Source organism: Typopeltis vanoorti, chromosome 5 (assembly GCF_054136105.1).
Source record: "Typopeltis vanoorti isolate ZY-2024b chromosome 5, IOZ_Tvanoo_1.0, whole genome shotgun sequence".
Classification (NCBI taxonomy): Eukaryota; Metazoa; Arthropoda; class Arachnida; order Uropygi; family Thelyphonidae; genus Typopeltis; species Typopeltis vanoorti.
Window position 1 is genome coordinate 116,270,288 of NC_143553.1, and position 21,041 is coordinate 116,291,328.

General features: G+C 34.9%; 1 protein-coding gene across 3 annotated transcripts in view; it reads left to right on the forward strand.

The window, feature by feature from the left end:
- Positions 1–21,041, forward strand: part of LOC150106743 (hemicentin-2-like) — a 487,441-nt gene that overhangs the window by 312,687 nt on the left and 153,713 nt on the right. For all 3 annotated transcript variants that reach the window (XM_090393310.1, XM_090393308.1, XM_090393309.1), the window contains exons 3-4: positions 3,299–3,625; positions 10,414–10,731. In XM_090393310.1, coding sequence (XP_090249436.1) covers positions 3,299–3,625; positions 10,414–10,731 — 645 coding nt within the window. The remainder of the gene's footprint in view (positions 1–3,298; positions 3,626–10,413; positions 10,732–21,041) is intronic.

Sequence of the window (21,041 nt, forward strand, 5' to 3'; positions counted from 1 at the left end):
ATGTAGATTATATATATATATATGATTTTTTTCATCTTTTTTAGTACTTAAATCCGAAAAATTCGGGCAGTTATGTACCGTTACCTGGTATTATTACTTGAAGGTGGCGACTTCTGAGGATTGGGGAATTTCGGAACGTTTGCAAAAGAGCCCTTATAACGAAACAGCGTTGAATGGGGTAGCGTTAAGCGAGGTACTACTGTAGTCTAGAATCTAGAATAGAGTTTGGATTATTTTCCTCTTATCTAAAGTGCCATTCAGGTCTTTTAATGATTATCTCGCCAATACTAAACATCTTTTCCTATAGATATAAGAGTGATCTCTGTTTAGTAGGCCTGGCATGATTAGTTTTCATAATTCCTCTAAATGTTATGTCACGCAAAACGATCAGTTTAAATCTATCTTTGACTCAATTCGGAACACGACTGGGAACATTTTTTTCCCATTCGAATTCGACTCAGAACACATTCTTCCTCTTGTGGGTCTTGAAAGCAACCTTCTTTCTTATGTACTGTCTAAAAAAAAGTACGATCTATGGAGATTGAAATCTAATATTAATAAATTGATTCTTTCTTTCTTACCAACGTTTGTCCCATCCAGGGTATCGTAATATTCATTTCGATTTCATTTCGCTATTAATCAAATGACATTTTATGTTAATTTCTCTTCAAAAATAACATAACATATAATAATAATAATAAAATAATAATAATAATAATCAAAGAAAAAATTTCGAACATAAATAATAACAGAAAATGCAGATTATGCGATCAGAAAGATGAGACTGGAATATCTAATCAGTGCCTGCAGCAAAATAGCTCAAACTGACTATAAATACCGCCATGATCAAGTGGCTAAAATAATTCATTGGGATGTATGTAAAAAATATGGCTGGCTTTCCTACTTCTGATAACTGGAGGCAGCATAAAATAGAGACAGTACTGGAAAACGAAATAGCAAAATTTCTCTGGGACTTTAGAATACAAACTGATCGACATTTGGAACACAATAGACTTGACATCGCAATTATCGAACATCGAACAGGTTTGGATTATTGATATCGCAGTACCCAGTGATAACAACATTAACAACAAAGAACTGGAAAAAAATTACTAAATATCGAGATCTGGCAATCGAAGTTGGTCGGCTGTGGCTTAAACACACAAAAGTCATCCCAATAGTTATGGGTGCACTTGGTGCAATTTCAAAGAAGCTGTCCAATTATTTACAGCAATTAAACCTCAACGAACTGACCCCATATGACCTTTAAAAAAAACAGTATTACTTGGAACAGTTCATATTTTACGACGCTACCTGACAGACTATTATTAGCTTCTTGGGTAGAATCTGAATTGTTCTGTATCACCAGTCAAATTGTGTTTAAATGATATCCTGTTTTGACTGTGTATCCATTATGTGAATAAAGTAATAATAACAATAATTATTATTATTATTTTAAATGGCCAATGCATGCTTGTGAAACGCCTACATACTTTCGTTTAATTTGAATTAAATTCTTATTATTGTTTTCGGATTCAAATCCTTTTAAAAATGTATTATTGTTACACGACCAGCTTTTGACGAGAGTGACTATTGTTGTAAATAGTTTTAACAAACTCCAACGATTATTTTCATAAGCCCACAATGTTTCCTATTGGTGTAATAAGCTTCGCGTGTTTTGTGTTTGACGTGCTAACAGCTATTGTTTGAAAATGTACTAACAAGACCGCCATGTTATTGAAGTATTAACAACCATTGTTTTAAATTGTTCGAACATATTTCTATTTATTATCTAGTACTTTTGTGCAGCGTGGTGTACAGTTTGGCGTCGACGATGACGAAGTAATTTTAAACATTAAATTGTATCCAGGAAGGTTACATTACACGCTATTATGGAGATAAACTCCATCTAGAAAGTTCGCCACCAAGGGTTTGAGAAATTCAATAGCTTTATTATATTTTCTTCCTTGCGTTGAAAGTTGCCTCAGACTGAATAAAGAAACTATAAACATCCCTTAACAAGACATCTCGATTTGATACGGTATCTATTAACGGAACTTTCTCAAATCGGTTAAGACACGCCAACCCGACAAGACGAACAATTCCTTAAGGTTTACGCGGACTATTGTTAAGATTAAACGGTTTTAGAGTGGATGAAACTGATATATCATTCACTGTTTGGAGACAACACTTATCTTCAAACTGTCTTGGAAAGAATTCCCAGATGTGTTGATTTTTGCAAGATAACTTTCTTGTCTGCGTACCAAAACACGTCTCGAAATGATGGTAATTCAACATGGTCGCCTCTCATTAATAGCTATGTATACAAGGAAATAGGGGAAAGGCTTCCGTTCTCGTTAAATGGTTTACGCATGGGTTGTTAGATAACAAACTTATACCCTTGGGTACTTAGCCACTTGGGATCCGACATGTTCGTCGGATAGTGTAACAATATGACAGCTTTATCGACCATCTGTTACTGAAGATTAGCTTTTAAGAATGTGTAAGAGAATACATTTTTTTAAAAAAAGAAACTGTATCGAAATATTTTCTCTTCATTTTCTCGGCAATGATCGGAAGAAAGAATCATTTCTAGATGTTCACTTTATTTATTTTTTTTTTATTTTTCTAAAGACGTCTTTTTGAAGAAACTTGACACAAGAAGATGTTAATGGGTGTCAACATATGAGACCTTCCCTGTTCCGTTCGTTGTGCCTCATTTCTCCTGTCATTTACAATTAATGCCCCTGTCCGCCATCATTACTCTTGTTCGTATGTTGTAGTGAGTTTTTTTTTTTTTTTTTTATGGTTGGTTTAATTTTTACTTCGATTACTTTGGGCGATACGGAGAATCTTTGGATGTAGCTAAGAATCCGGTTGTTGTAACGCTACTAAAAGAAATACATAATGGATTAAAAGCTAATCGCTTGATTTCAAGGAGGTTGTCACTACCTTTTTTTTTTTTTTTTCGTGTGTTGTTGTTTCTAAGTATGGTCTAAGAGAGTGCGATCAGCCAAGTTCGTGCTATTCAATATTATCATTTTTTTTTTAGGAGCCAGCAACTCATTTCATTATACGAAAAACAAATAAAAATTGTCGAGTTTTTATCCCACTTTTTCAGAAGGTTAATTGATCAATGGACAGTTTTACTTTGCTTACATGTTTTTAGCTGTAATTAGTCTATCCTAATAGTCCTAAACTGCATCTTTACGTAGCAAATGACTACATTAATGGTTTAACATTAAAACTCACTTATACATTGACACTTTTTTTTTACACTCTGTCTATTTTTTTTTAGCTCGACCAAGCGCGCCTGTGATTGAAAAAGAAGGAAAAACTGTTCAGAATGGTTCAGTCGTGGGTTACTTCTATGAAGGAAGCACCCTTAATTTAGAATGTGAATCGACGGGGGGTAAACCTGCTCCAGAATTAACTTGGTGGAAGGATACGGAAAAGTTGTCATCGACTTCGGAAACTACTCCCGAAAAAAATGGAGCCGCTACGGTAACATCCAGATTGAGTTTGCTATTAGACCGAGATGATCTTGGAGCAAAGGTGGAGTGTCATGCCAAGAATGCAGCAATAAAAGATCCACTTTCGTCTTCGATAAAAATTGATCTTCATGGTAAGCGAAAATATTTTCTTCGACATCTATAGTTAATTTAATTACTGTATTTATTTCTTATTTGATTTCGGTATTGATTTCCAGCATATTTCATAATTATAAAAGATATTCAGTAAGTAGTAAGATTTTCTTGCTAATATTTATGTACAAATATAATCCAATTTTTCGAACATAAATTTTTCATGTAGTACTATCATATCCTGTACACTCCCTGAGGGTATATATATATATCAGGTATTTGATGATGATGATGATCATCATCATCATGATATAATCCAAAACGAGTCTAATGAACTATATGAAGTCCCGAGGTATCCATTTGGATAACCAAACTAATGTATGAGAGAGGGATTGTATAAAAGAATGTATTCGCAAATGAGTACATATCCAGAAACACGCCCCTCTTTTCGCAAAATGGGAGGACAGAGTTCGCAATACACATAAATGTCATTAGGTTGTAATGAATTAAAATTTTCAATGACCCACAACCATTGTGTTTAGAAATTGGGTCCATCAGGCTTTGAACGATGGATGCTTGTAACAGATCAGTCATAGTAAAAAATTTGTCGGGCCAGGAAAACTCACGTTGTTAACAGATATAATAAACGTAACCTTAGCTACTACGTTCGCATAATTCTATAATAAAGAACAGTATAATTGTAATAAAAGTTTTGCATAACATGCAATTATAATTGCATATTATACAAAAACGTAATAGCTTCTGTAGCTCAGTCAGTACAAATGAAGCCCTTTGGTCGAAAAGACCTGGGTTAGATTTCCGTCAGTGACGTGAGGAACCTTTACCTGATCTCTTTCGAAGAAAGGTGAGTTAACCGGTCTCATACGGAGGTAGGGGATTTTTTTTCACCCTGAAACTCGAGTTTTTCGTCTCCCAGAACAGGCAAATGGACTCCGTGAACACACATGTATTGCAGTCATGAATACGAGACCAGCCATATGCCGTTCCCGAGCTGGATGAAATTGGGGGGGGGGGTTGTGGAAAGCAACGATGAACTACCCTGTAAAAATCTCACCAGGAATACTTTGTGGGCAAAGCCTACAAAATCATCTACGGTCGGAAAACGACTGAAAGGGAAAAATCAGATAAAGAAAAACGCCTCTTGATTGAATCTTAGAAGATGACAAAACCATTATTCTTTTAATTAAAAAAATATATTTGGAGAACATCGCTAGTTCTAACAATAGCCCAGACTAGCACAATCTAATGACTTGTCGGGGCGTATAATACAAGTAAGGCCTTCTTCAGTTTATCATTGGGGGACTCATCCAAACATGTGTATTATTGAATCAAATAGTACAGTAGATTAGTCGTGACTATGGCAACCTACCTATTAGAAAGCATGGTTCCTTTTATCTGATTCAGTTGCAATGCATTCAAATTATAATTGCATATTATCAGAGGCTACTGGTGAAATTTGTCACAAATCAGATCAACTGTTACTTTATTTAGAAATAAACTTAATCAGGATTCTACCAAATAACTGTCTGATTAGTGAAGAAGTCATCAAACTTTTACGTGCACTGTATTAAAATAAACAAGCATTATTTGTCGGCATCCAATTCCTAACGAGGCTTAGCATAATTAAGGAAAATGTTAGTACCAAAAGCATAAAATGCTCTTCCGATATTCTAAACATCTGCAATATTTAATCTTAATGAAGTGTACGGTTATTTCATTCTCCTTGCTACTTGCCCTTCACGTCTGTTTTGGGTTCCGAGTTATTATAATAGCCTCAATTCTATCAAAACACTTATAAACTAGCCAGCACCAGCCCAGTACTGACTATTGAGTGACTTACTGTGTAATTAATGTTATTATATGTCGATCTGGTGCACAAACACTGCAGCTTGACTCATTAGTCTCAACTACACAACTGTGTTCTACAATTAAATAAAGATATTTTACTTTAATGGGCGATACACAACTGGCTGAATGAAATGATTAACTTCCAGCCCGAAGGTTTGCATTTCGCCTGATTACTATACTCGTTTTCAGCTCTCTTAAATGATGTCTATTGAAATTACTAGCGTTTAGCTATGTTTCGGTAAAAAAAAAAGAAAAGAGAGAATGCAAAAGTGTTCGAGTAATTTTTCAAGAAAATGCATTTTACTGACAGCTAATAGCTCAGGTTAGAAGCGTAAAGAGAATTAGAATAATATTAGCAAATAATCGGCCACTTTTATGTGTCGCATCGAACATGAATTAGCTCTGGTTACATGCTGTGATCGAAACATCTGTTGCCTCTGTTGGACGCAAACTGATAACTTGGGTTCACTAAAATATATACATAATTGTTTTCTGTGCTTTTGTTTTCGAAGCAAACATGAAGTTGGAGAGAAAATTAGTTTTAACCGTTCTTGATACAACTTTTCAAGAGTTTGTTCACAATTTAAAACTGCATGAAAAATGTTACGAATGTTATTCAAGCGTATGAAAAAGAAAGTAAGGTTTGGGAAAAAGTTTTAAAATAATTGAAAAATTCCATAATATTTTAGTTCTACAAAAACAAAAAAAAGGATGAAATATAAATTATCAATGTTTATTTTAAAATTTAAACAATAATTGAGAATTTTGGGTCACGTTTATAGAAATTATATTTATTGGCATACACAATGTAATATTCGATTTTTTTTTCTGGAAATGTTTGAATTGAGGCACTTTTGAACTTGGTCTTGGATCGTAAATTTGAAGTATTTCAACATAACCACCTCACTTATTGAGACGATGATGTTCTGTGACAGAGCCGTGTCTCTGTTACAGAACATCATCGCAGAAGCTGATTGTACCTCACTGTTTCTTGTGAATGTCTGGACAGCAGAGTTCCTCACTTGGAGCTATATATGTCAAGACTATAAGGAGGGGAAATGACGAAGGCCAACTAGTGTATGTGTCTTTCTACCGAATGATGATACACTAACAGACAAAGAAACTAGTACGAAGGAAATCTGCCAAAATGATTCCGGAACCAACATTAACTTTTATGCTGGATTATTGCAGATCTTTTTCAGTGGTCAGTAAAGGAGAGGATGTTTCCACACAGTACTCAGCATTCGATAATATTAGGTCCTTCACCTCTAAATATCATGGTGTGACATCATAATCTACAAAATTTGCAATCTACAAAAAAGAGAGAGAGCAAGTCTTCGGAATGCTATAACAGTCAGTTCATTATCGCCACCTGCCGGAAAAAAAAACACAAATAATCCACCCTGAATCCATTCTCCTTTGTATATTGTGAACTATCCATAATACTAAACTGCGAAATAAATTGCCTGCAAAACGTTTCAATTTATAATTAAAATGTGACAGATTTTCGTCTTAATTCATTCATTTAGTTTCCTGAATTTCAAATAGATTGTATACTGCGAATGAATAGCTTGAATGTTGCTTGGTATTTCTTTTCTTGTTCTCATCATGGAAGAATGTTTTTAAGAAAAAGGTGTATGGAAGACTAAAACACTGTCGACTATTATAAATAAACTCGCAAAATTTCCCTATTAAAAACGAAATTCATTTAAAGACTAGTGAAACATGTCTGATATCATAACATGATGACATAAAGACTTAGTATCTAGGGATCATGGGGATTGTGTTGTTATTGTGTCGTACTATATCCAAGACCAAAAACTAATCGGAAATTATTAGGTTAATGTTGCCTACTGATTGTGCTTAACACTTATTTGTTTCATTCATACACATACAACTTAAGTATTTTGCTAATGACAATGTCTATCGGGTCGCAAACTTTTTTTTTTTAAATACATTTTAAAATAGCTTTATTCGATATTCTTATAGTGACGATCAAAATATAATGCATTCCAAATTGAGAAAGACCATATGCGTACTTCAGCTGCTAACTGGTATTATGGAGTCGGATGGTACCTTTCGAATACTTCAAGTGCTTCTGTAATTTGAAAGTATCGAGGCTTAAAGAAGTACAAAATACACGAATCAGCACTCTTGGAATAAACTTCCAAATATTTTGAGGTCTACTTTTAGTCTGGAAATATGGACAGGTCTGATTTAACCTACCAAAATTACTTACTGTAATATTTTCCCCATATGGCCTCACAGAAATATACGAACTAAGCCGAAAATAATTCGGAGTTTTAGGAATTTTTTCTCATACGGTATCACAGAAATATACGAACTAAGAAGAAAATTCAGAGTTTTGAAAATTACGTAATTCATAAACATTATGACATGATGTCCTTATAAGGACTGGCTTAAAGGGGCGAAGCAAGAATGCTTTTCATCTTCCCCATTATATGTAGAGGACAATGTAAGGGTAGGGTGTTATTGAGCTATATAAAGCTCTGATCATGGCAGGAGGGTAATAGCAATAGCCGAGCCTCAATTAGAACTTCATTGGCTACAGCATTGCCATCCATTACCCTCACAGGATACCCATTTTAGTCGCCTCGTACGAATAAGACTTAACTCATTCAAAAAACCGAACATTAGAAAGTCCCTCAAGTAGCATTTTTAGGGCTATTCTTATCCCCGCCACCACACGGGAAATTACGTAATTATTATATTTGAAGATTATTCAGTATTTCATATAGAAAAATAAATTTGGTATATTACATAATTTATTAAATTTCTTTTTAAATTTTAGTAAGTTGAGTAGTATATTATAGGGAAAAAAATTCTAATAAGAATATTTTTAAGAATATAAAACAAAAAATAGAAAAGTATTTTAATGTTTTTTTTTATATACCATGGAGATAGGAATATGATACTACATATACCTAATTACCCTGAAACAACGCTAATGTCGAGTATGTTTTTTTTTCACAGATGGGTCAAAACGTGTTTGTGACTTTATCAATATGGTCAGAACAGATAACGAAAATTATGAAGGATACTGAATTTTCATTCATAATATTATTGAAGTACATTTATATTCTCTAATCCGATATTTCTTCAAAATATACAAAATAGCTAACAGAAAAATCTGTTATAGAAGTGAACTGTAAAGTAAGAGTACAATAGCCATTCGGATTTAGAAAGGATCCAGCAGTGAAGTACGATGCTGAAGCTGTTTAGGTTTTAAGAGAATCTTCCGGATAGCGACAAATAACGTAATAAATGGGTGCAGACAAGAGATATTTTACTCGGCTCGTAAAGGAAGAATTACAGAAGGAACAGTGGACGATAACACAAAGAGTTTAAGTTATTTCAAGGCTTAATGAACAAACATAGATGCAGACGACCATCTCCGCTAAGAAATTATATGAAAGAAATGTCAACAAAATAACCAATAAAGCAAACCAGCCTATTACGGATATAAGAAATTGATTTTGCTGAGAGAAGTGCAGAAAAATGTACTCTCGTTGCCAGAAAAAATTATGATATTCTCTTGAATAATTCCACTGCAAACTATAGTAAACAATTTTTATTTTGTTTCCGATTTTTTTTTTAAATCACGTGATTTTTAAACGTACTTTGTTTTAAAAAACATGTTTAATAAATCGAGGGGTTTATTATAAATTGAATTTTATTTATTTAATGAAATGATGTCGATTGATTGTGTGTCCTAATATATATTTACATTAAAATATAATAATAATATATGATATAATATATTTTAAAAAATCTCCTGGGCGTAGGAAGTACAGTTTCAGAAGATTGGCACATGGAAGAAAGGCAAATAATCCACTAGTCCAAAGGATACTTATACATATCATTTAACAAAACGCCAATGGTGCAAGTTATTCCCAGATAACATTCTGTGCAAAATATTGATGTATAAAATACAGGGCTAAATATCATTTAAGTTTTTTTAAAGACTATCTAAAATAGAAATTGCTTACATGTTAAGATATTTAAATATTCTTTTGGCTTCTTCGGTTCTTAGATTAAATTACGTTTTACATACGGAAATCTTGAAACTTTTAGCATCCATAATTCAATCGGATAATTGGTGTCTTGCTCAGCTAAAAATGCTACTTGAGGGACTCTCTAATGTTCGATTTTTTGAATGAGTAAAGTCTTATTCGTTTTAGTTAAATGATTTAATCCACAGTCACATTAACGTATTCGGTATACTCTAAGCACACTAAGAAGTTTGATCCCTTCCAGGTTTGCAATAATATCTTTTTATTCAAACAGCACAGCAGCTATTTCTTTAATGAGTTTTCTTTATGAACCAATTCCCTGCTCCAACCTCTTCTCTCCTTTTATATAAATCCCTTATTTTCTTCTTTCTGATATTAGTGAGCACCATTTTGACTAAAACAAATAAACATTATGAATTCACGTATTAAAACTCCTGTAGCATTTTTTATTTTTAATAGATAAGCAAAAGCACGCAAATGTGCCACTCTAGACATGTTGATATAATAAAATACATGAAATCACTTTGCAAATGCGTTGTTAGGTGTTTAGTGTAAGCACGAACATTGGTCTCTTGGAAGTGGTGCAATTATGTAGATTTCATGAAAACAAAGGAAAAACGCATAAGGAAATGCACAAATATATAGAGCAACGTACAATTATAAGCATGCATAGTTTGGAATTTGTATAGCCACTTTAAAAAACAAGATATTTTATAAAACGAAGGATTTCTTCCATTTCTTAAAAGTAGCATGGGAAATGCATGCAAAGTCATACAAAGATTTTTCCATTATGAGCAAAAGTCAGTTTAGTATAACGAGAGTATTTCTAAAAGTTATAGGAATAATTTCGAGGATATTTTCTGCTTTTTTTTTTTTAACAAATCATCATTCCTATTTCTTCACATACTGATTTTAAAATCTTACAGTGGGACCTTTGGAACTCCAAGTAACGGGACCAACAACACCAGTAACGGCAGGAGAAACAGTTCGCCTAATTTGCACTATAGATGGCGCTAAACCAGCTGCAAATGCCACCTGGTATAATAGATCGGAAGTTGTTCAAGTAGAGCCGCATATTCATATGGAATTAGAAGAAGATGGCACATATCGAACTGTGAACGAAATTGAAATCATTGTTTCTCGTCATGACCACCAGGGGACGTATTTCTGCCAGGGAACCAATCCCGTCCTCCAGAACAGAGGAGAAGCTCCACTCCTCAAGTCCACTATTCTTCACGTCCAATGTAAGTACAATATTATCTTTTGTTTATAAATGATTTTAAATGAATTAATTGTTAATTTAGGTTTACTTATTTTAATCACATAACTAATCAAATTGTTTTTAAATTATATTTCTCTAATTTTAACACTTTAGGAACAATTTATTGCAATTGCATTTTAGTCCTTATTTAATTTAACACTAGATGGCAGTAAATTGTTTATAATTATATATAAAAATCATATTGTAAATATATTAAAGTGTATATAGTATATATAGTACACAGTAACTTGCATATGAACAATGATAAAATATCTAATATAGTTTTCTTTATTTTTTTCTTTTCATTTCTTTTATTTTATACTTTTTTCATTTTAACTAGAGCTCTATTATCTAAAGAATTATATGGTGTTTTTAGTTTCAATTAATTCCGCATTTTAATTTCAATTAATTCAGAGTTATTAAACTCTAAAGTTACTTAAAAATGAATTCATTTTAAATACATTTGTTAATGTTTTAATGTTTAATGAATTCATTTTAAGTTAAATATAATTTAACATTTTCATGAAATAAATTATATCTTACTATAATATAGAATATTAAACAATTAATATTATTTTATATTTCATTTACACTAATATTTTCAATTTAATACGACACAATAAATAATATACATATATTAAAATAATTTAAAATACCATATAAATTTCGTTAGCAGAATTTATACATAGTTAACATTTCCATTTTAATAAAACATAATTCAAATTGCGCGATAGTTATAAAATTTATTTCTGTTACAACATAATAAATAATATATACACCTTAATAATTAAAAACAAGACATACCGTGATGTTTTAGAATTACATTTTTAACAGTTAACTGCAGAACAGTTTTGTTTGAGTATTTATATACGTAAGAGCACTTCTCTTATAGAAATGGGAACAGAACTCAAGAGCTGAGTCTGCCGGCATTTAATTGATTATATACCAGGATTCACTGCGACATTTGTATGTGTTTCGCCATTTGGAATGTTAATGGATCAGGTAACGGGTCTGCGACTTAATGAGAAGGTGTCAATAAGGATTGAGAAGGCGATACATTAACAGAACTAAGATTAGGCTTAGGTTAGATGTTACTGTCACTATACCGTTATCGAGGAAACGGATCTACTCTGCAAAATTCCTGCATCATGCTTTTAGACCATTCGCAAGTAGATCAGCCATTCTCTCATCCGTAAAGGACTTTAGAATGAAACTAAAGCCGAGAGAGAGAGAGAGAGAGAGAGATTGGTCATTATTACAAACTGACTAAGAAATGTCTTTCGGGTGACAACACAGAACTTAATTATTCGCACATTGAAAATACTTCACAATGCATATATTTTAGATGGTATTAATTTATAATTGCAAATCTTATAAATATAAAATTTATGCCTTAGTAAAAGCAACGCACCCAATGCTTCTATTCATTCTCATGAATAGAATTTCTCCTTTAGAAAATGATTTATTTACCATTTTTACCCTTCTGAGATCAGTGGAGTAAATAGTGGCAGGTCATTTATCGTTGCTGAATTGTTACGGCTAATGGTCGAGCTTTCGATTAATTGTTTGTTGCTTTTCTGTAATTCTGAATGCACTTTTATTCAGTTAAGTAACGAACAGTCATTTGGGAACACTATTTTAACATTAGACTTAATAAAGGTCGAAACCGGTCTGGGTAGTGACCATTACTTTAATGCATAGCATCATACATCTCCGCAAGGAAATGTGCTTTGCATTAGGTAAAATTCTAAGGAAAGTGATCAGATCTTACTCCACCTTTACAGCGAGTTGCCTAGTGTTGCACTACTTGCAGCCCAAACTTGACTTACTTGTCTGTTTGCTTACTTGGGAAAAAGGATTATCTTAAATAATATAATTTATTATTTAAGATAACATCGATCATTTGTATAAGATTGTTGCAATCAGAAACTTATTCTAAGAATAACAAAGCATTTCAATAGATGTTATATAAAAGAGCTTAACATTTAAGCATTAGTTAACTAAACCTACCATTAGGCTTAGCTAAGCCTAAGGATTTCACTACGCTGTCATTGATCTAAAGATGATAGTTTTCATTATTTTAAGTAATTATCATTTCGGGAATGTCATGCGTTACAACTACCTAATAAGACATTTGAATAGGCTTGAAGTAAACAGTATAAATAGATAGAATTAGACATGACATAATATAGTTGTTATGTTTATTGCTTAGTTCTATGGTCTGATGAGTGTACATGTTAACTTCCACAGAACACGAACTTCTCTGGGCAAATAGCCACAAAGTACAAAAGCAGCTACTGCACACAGTAAGATACGCATAATTACAACAATTGCTAAGGAGTCTACAATAATCCCAGAGCTTCGCAGGTATCTACAGATAGCCACAATGCCTTCTGATTGTGTAATCAGAGAACTCATTTCCCTTGAGTGTATTGCCCACGTATGGGAATTAATTTCCTAGTTGATGTCAGCTACTTAAGCGTTCATCTTATAGTGATACTTTGTCCCTTTTGGAATTAGCGAATGGAATAAGATTGATTTCTCCTATTCTGTCTTTCACTTTGAGAATCTTTTGTTCTCTCTCTCTCTCTCTTTCTTTTTCTCTTTCTCTCTTTTCTTCTTCTCTCTATCTGTTCTCTTTTTTCTTTCTGTCTCTCTCTCGCTCTCTTTTCTTCTTCTTCTTCTTCTTCTTCTTTCTCTCCTTCGCTGTTCCTCTCTCCATTCCTGTCTGTTCTTCTTTTCTTTCTCTCTGTTATATTAGCCTCTCCTCTCTCTCTCTATGTTCTGTTCTCTCTTTCTCAGTTCCTTTCTCTCTCTCTCCATCTGTTTTACTCATTCTCTCTCTCTCTCTGTGTGTGTGTGTGTGTGTGTTAAAGAATGTCTATGGTACATAGCTGCCTTGAATGGCAACTTCATACTCAATCTCATTGGATACGTAGTTTGGCTGAAGTTATAATCGTTATATTTATTTATTCCCTTAATTATCTAACATCTGATCCATAACTTTTGTCAACAGCTATAAAAGCAAGTATACATAAGAGCAATAGTGAAGTTCTTTAATATGCATAGTTTTAATCCATCCATGATTAAATTAATTAAGCATCCAACAGCGCAGATAAAACCTTGGAATTACGACGGTGCAAATTCTCACTAGGAAGTAATGTACTGGTTTTCTTTCTTTATTTTTTTTCTTATTTTTAGCTTTTCCTGTTTCTTATCTTTAAAGCGATCTATTCTTTTTTTTTCTTCCCGAAATTAATTTTTCTCTCTTTTTTTTAAGTATGTTCTCATGAAAACTACACTAAAAAAGGAAACGAAAGATGAACGATTATTTTTATTACATTAAGAAATCTTCATTATAGACGCTTATTAGTTAAGAGAGCTTTATTTGCTCGTGTTGAGTAGTTCGCAACATTAATAGGAGTGCTTTGTTATCTTCGCTTGTTTTGAATTTCTACTAAAATATCTTAACCTCTTTTTTTGTTGTTGGTATTGCGTTTCTTCGTTAATCATAAAAAAATAACGAGTTTCCTTAAAAATAAAAGACCAAAAAAAAAAAATAATGCAAAGAAGAGGTCGTGTTCATTATTAGCGCTATGTTCTATCCATGCGTGTCATCTTAAGAGGGTATCGTATGAACACGAAACCTTAACGCACTACAAAATTAATATATATACGAGACGTGATGAATTAACGCTTCAGTCGTGTTCGACCGTTGGTAACGTTTCAGGCAAATGTATTCAGAACAACCTGAGAATAAATCCACATAAAGAAAAAGAAAAAGAAAAAGAAAAAGAAGATCTTAGTACAGCTTTTTGAAACACTATTGGATTAATGGCAACAAATATAACCTTCACTTGTGTGTTATGATATTTTTCCATTCATTCATTTATTGGAAATTCCTTATTCTCTCCGTATTTCTTTTAGTATTGGATTTTTCGATTCATTCTCAATAACTTAAACCAGAAAAGGAATCGAATAACATTCGTCTTGAGGGGCAACCAGATTTGTGACAGTAACGCGTTTTTATTTTATTAAAACTATCTTTATTTTTAAATCCCACTTTTGCTTTCTGAAATAGATTACGTTGCCAAAAGTATGGGAACGTTGAGAAATACTGACAGTGACCAAAATATTGCCTTTAAAAATAGATGTATGCTCACCTTTCTTCTGTACCACAGCATTTGATAAACTCCAAGTACTTTGGGTAACTTCATGAGAAATTAACAGATTCTTCAGGAAATACAGTCGTGAATACAGAGATATTAATCTCCAATAGTATTGGTCTCCACACATTAATCCAATTAATCTGACGCGTGTTTCAGGTCAGGGATCTCGGCTGGGTAGTTTATTAGAAATAGATAAGTGGAGAGGTGTCTATAATGTACACTACACGTACATTTCCGTTCATGGTAGTAGCATCTCGAAAAATCTGTGAACCAATTCCATAATCCCACTTTACAATTTCGATAATTCAGTGTCCTGATGTAGAGTTCGCCTGGCTGCTGTAAGATACATATTATTTCAGATACATACCATTTTCAGTCGTTCCAAAGTGTTACCTGCTTTTCAAGCGCTATGAATACTACAAATATTGTTGAGAATTAGTCATTTTGATAATCTTGGAAGTTGTCAATCTCTGCTCCATCTACGTTCCATTTTAATCAAGCAGAACTTGGTGTCTACCGACGTCTTCTTTCTAAATGTATCTTTGCAAGTTGTATGTGCACAGTCCAGTCTAAATATTATGACCACCGTTTGTTTCACAATAGTCTATCCATTCTGCCAGGTGGCATTCTTATTACTGCGAAAAGCAGTAATGGTACTGGAGGAATGTGACATGCTAAGGGACTCGAAGTTGCTGATCGACATGGGCAAGGGACGTGATATGACGGACTTAGAAAAAAAGCAAGTTCTAGGGTACCGATTGAAGGATGATAGAGTCCAGAAAACTGCAGATATTATATACTGTTTGCAGAGTTCTCTAGTTAAGATTTCTAAAAGTCTTTTGGATACTCCTGGTAAATACTGGTTGTTTATCTTCTCCTTCCTCTTTCCACAGAGGAAAAACTGAAACGGGTGAGTATGGAATTTAACTAGGGGACACATGGAGCTGTTTCTCAGATCACAGTTGAAAGTTGTATTCTCTGCACGAACCTTCGAATTATGTGCCCAGTCAAGGTGCATATGGTTATGCCTAATCATCGACTACACCCAGAGATTACATTTCAGAGACGTCATTGGAAAGTCTATTAAAAAGTTGCCTTTTAAGATGAATCTCACTTCCAGCTATGCCAGTAGGCAGAATTGAAGGCTTAAGCGAAAACGTTGGACGTGGCATTACCCCGATATCATGGTCAACAGAAATAGGCAAGGGGTAGCAGCCTTATATCCCATGTTTTCCAGGAAATCTCGTATCGCTGACACTCGTAGACTGACTATAATTGCTACAAAGTTCTATCCATCGTAACTCACCACTCTTTCATGTTGACTTTCTTATCACATGTGTTCCGGCAGGATAATATGCCTGCCACATTTACGGTATCTTTCGAAATTAGTTCAGCGAACAGCAACTTCCACATGTTACCATGGCTACCGATTTCTCTGGATTTGAATCCTATAGAATTCTGGAAATATGTGAACAGAGAGATAAGACTTTTGAGTTGTTCATCCCAAACAGTCGCAGATTTATCGAGAGTAATTCTGACCATCTGGTACGGCAGGTTTCATGCAACGTTAAAGATCTTATAGAATCCATATCAAGTCACCTGTCTGCAGTACTGGCATAAGGAATTATTACGAAGGTGGTCATAAAATTTTGATTTAATAGGTATTTTAATATTTAAGTATTAAATTTAAGGTTGCTTATTATTATTTATTGAATAAAAACCTTTTTATTGAAGTTCTAACTGAGGCTCGGCTATTGCTGTTACCCTCCTGCCATGATCAGAGCTTTAATAGCTCAATAACATCTTATCCCTACACTGTCCTCTACAGATAACGAGGAAGATGAAAAGCATTCTTGCTTCGCCCCTTTAAGCCAGTCCCTATAATGACTATACTCCTAACATAAAATGAGACACAAACATAGTAGTATTTTAGTATTGTAAGCATATGTAAAATTAGATAATCCCAGAATCTTGAATTATAGCTACTTTTAGCAAAGTTTTATGGTGCTATATTAATAATAAATCAGTTCTTGCGATTTCAGCAAAATTAGACCGCCACAGTTAATTTATACAATTCACTACGGCGGACATCATCATTAAAATACGATAACAATAGTGAAAAGAGCATCGCATTGAGATTGCCACTCGTACAATGCTCAGGTTTGAATTCGTGATGAAGATCTCTACTCTAACTAGACGGTAGACATATGAACGGGCTTAATTATGGCAGTTGACAGGAGAAACGTTATTAGCTGGCCCTTTAGTTGTAGTGACCAATTACCGAATGTTACACTGACCTTATGGAAAATTTAGTGTTGCCGACGTTGTGGTCATTTTGTAGAACAATCCATTTGGGTTATCAAAATGAGAAGGTTCCATGTCGTGCTACAAGTGTGACGATACGGTTTCACGAAGTCGGTGTGCCCAAGAGACAGTCCTGATTTGAATTTTGTGAAGAATTAAAACAAAAAAAAGGCGTGAATTTCATAACATTATTTTCCTGAACTCATAAAAAATATCTCTGATTTCAATCATTATCCGAAATTAGCATCAACGAATTCTCAAACCAACTTCTTTCTGATACATCGTAACCATTACTTGTCCCCGATTCTTTCTCGAAACGTTCTTTATAATGAGAAAGTGCCTCTTCTTGGGATGTCAGTTCACTGACATTGTTCGTTTCCCCCCCTCCATTAAATTAGTATTTGCATCCTGATTCAGTCCGTGTGTTTAATTCTTCTTTCGCATTCTCTTTACTTCCGATTCATTGATACAACTCCAATAAATATTTTCAAAGGCAGGCGACAATTAAAATCCGTGTACGTGTTTCAGTTCCCAGCTGGGGGGGGGGGCTTCCTTCCACAGCAAATTAGACTATTTACTTGCTAAAGAGGCCAAAAGCTTACAAAAACCTCTTTTTATCATGCAAATAATCTTAATTTGATAGCGATGAAGTTCCCACCGGGGGATTAAAACGTATACATTGTTTTAATTACACTGGTCTTAATGGTACTTCTAAAAGCACACAAAGTGATTCTAAGAAGGACGAATAGTCTCCTTGTTATGGGTTTAATGTTACAAACCAACATATACGAAACTGCAGGCAAGGATAAATAACACCGAAAGAAATTGTTCCCTATGGGAATCGAACGCAGAAGCACTTCGTTGCAGTAAAAGTTTGAAGAAAATGATGAAGGTGATAGCTTCATGACTTCAAACAATGACTTCTTTGTTTCAGATATTGTTTCATGGATATTTGCTTGAGAGTATCAGCTTATATTGTGATATTAATTGCGATGATTTTATTAATAGATTATGATTACGGTAGCTTAGGGAGATATGAAAAAAAAAGTATCGTATATACACAGTTTGTCTCTTAAATAACTATCTAAAATTCGTATAAAGATAGGGAAAAACTGCAGGAAGATGAAACATTTACATACAGCGTTCACACGAATTTAAGAAACACTGCTTAATGGAATTTTATTTAGGTTTCTTAAAAACCAAAAAAAAAAAAAAAGTCCGTTGGTGCCAATAAAGGCCAATGTTTGAGCGCTATGGTGGATTTGCGAAGCAAGACAATGACAATGTGCGGGTGCATTGTAATGAAGCAATTGTTGCTTCCTCTCAGCACTCTTTTTACTAGTCATTCGTGAACTTATTGACGTGCTCAGGAACTCTTTGCACATTTTCACTGCCTCTAACTGTGACAAACCTTCGTGGTTATGGATCGTTTTCCTTTGAATACCCGCCACCACGAAATCGTGCGAACCACTCAAAATTTAGTGCATTAATAAACAGTTATTCCTGATCATTTTGAATCGGTTTTGCTATTTTTAAAATACAATTTTATCACTACTCTCTCAAGTTTCATATTTCTAACAACATGCACTAAGATCGTCTCATTCAGCTCTACGTGAGAACTAATGAAGTTTTGACAAAGCACATATTTATGATGAAAAAAGCACATTCTAACAATTCAAATGATGTTCTGTTTTGACCACTTCTATTTAAAGTATCTTCGTACAAAGTCTGTGTCTTTATTTGCAATACAATCGTTAATATGACATCCGTTCTGACCATCCAAAAGAGAATTTATTAACGAATTCATTTAACAGAGAGTTAATTCCCCCCCCCCCCCACTAACTAGTCGTAAATGAGAATAATCCCTGGATTTTTCTCATGTAATCCAGTTCACCCCAACGTGTACCTGTAAGAAGATTGCATAAGCAACTTATTTAATGACTCATGAATAGACAATTTTTTTTATTTGAGACAGTTCAACCGCTTTATTCTTGATAGTAACATGTTTCTATCACCGATACCACTGATGTATTGTTTAGATTTCGAGCAGAAATCTACTCAAAATTCATATTTTGACGTTTTCTTACTAACTTAAAAGGACTGGCTAGATGGGCGAAGCAAGAATGCTTTTCATATTCCCCATTATCTTAAGAGGGCAGTGTAAGGATAGGGTTATTGAGCTATATAAGGCTCTGATCATGGCAGGAGTGTAACAGCAACAGCCGAGCCTGAGCATTGCCATTCATTATCCTCCCTGGATACCCATTTTAGTCACCTCGTACAACATGCATGAGCTACATCGGACCTGATACGTCCTGTATAAAAATTAGAACGATCCCTAGACCACTCAATAGTGGCCGAAAGACCGTCCAACTCAACGTTGGCCCCACTCAGTGACAGCCCCCCCCCACCACCACCGAGCAGAACCGCTCATGTTCCAGGGAAAGGCATCCGCCGACAAGATCCCTCTTGAGCCACGCCGGAGAACACCCTCCCCCAGAGACTTAGAAATGCTCTCTCAAGGCAAATCCCCCGAAATCAGCCCCTCTCACCGTGAGCAATTCCGAAAGAATCCTGGGAGAGCGAACTCTCGAAACTAAGCGTCCATTTCAATCGCCTTTCACGACACGCATGGATTTACGTCGGGAATACTTAAGTAAAGCCAACTCTAAAAATTAAGACGACCCCCCCCCCCGGACCACTCCCTACGAGTGGCCGGAAGACTGTCCAACTCAGCGTTGGCTCCTCCACCACCGAGCAGAACCGCTCATATTCCAAGGAAAAGCATCCACCGACACAGCCCCTCACCGGACCATGCCGGAGACTCAAATTGCTCACTTAAGGCAAAAACCTTAAAGGAGCTAACTCAAACTCTCGAAACTCGGTGTCTATTTTTAGTCGCCTCTTTTACGACACGCATAGATTACATAGGCTCTATTCTTTCCCGGCCATCACACGGAGATTCTTGCTAACTTATAGTCCTTATAATGACTGGCTCAAAGGGGCGAAGCAAGAATCTTTTCATCTTCGCCGTTATCTGTAGAGAACAGTGTAGGAATAAGGTGTTATTGAGCTATTAAAGCTCTTGTATCATGGCAGGAGGGTAACAGCAATAGCCGAGCGTCAGTTAGAACTTCATTGGCTACAGCATTGCCATATGTTCGGGTAAAACCGTCTCTAAAAATTCGGACGATCCCTAGGCCACTCAATCGTCGGCGAAAGACCGTCCATCTCAGCGTTGGCTCCACTCAGTGATGGCCTTCCACCCACCACCACCGAGCAGAACTGCTCATATTCCGAAGGAAAGCATTCACCGACAAAGCCCCTCACCGGAGAACACTTTCCCCGGAGACTCAAATTGCTCCCTTAAGGCCTTAAGAGAGCGAACTCAAACTCTTGAATCTCTGCGCCCCAGGGGGTAACAGCAACAGCCGAGCCTCAGTTAAACTTCATTAGTACAGCATTGTCATCCATTACCCTCCAAGGGTATGGAATCTTCTCTTCTAGCTAACTTATAGTCTTTATAAGGACTGGCTTAAAGGGGCGAAGCAAGAGTGCTTTTCATCTTCCCCGTTATCTGTAAGGATAAGGTATTATTGAGCTATTAAAGCTCTGATCATGGCAGGAGGGCAACAGCAATAGCCGAGCCTCAGTTAGAACCTCATTGGCTACAGCAATGCCATCCATTACCCTCCAAGGGTATTAATCACCGCATCTCACGGTCGATTACCACCGTAATCTTCTAGCTAACTTATCCTTATAAGGACTGGGATAAGTTAGTAGAAGATTACGGTGGTAAATAGCTAATTATCCTTATAGT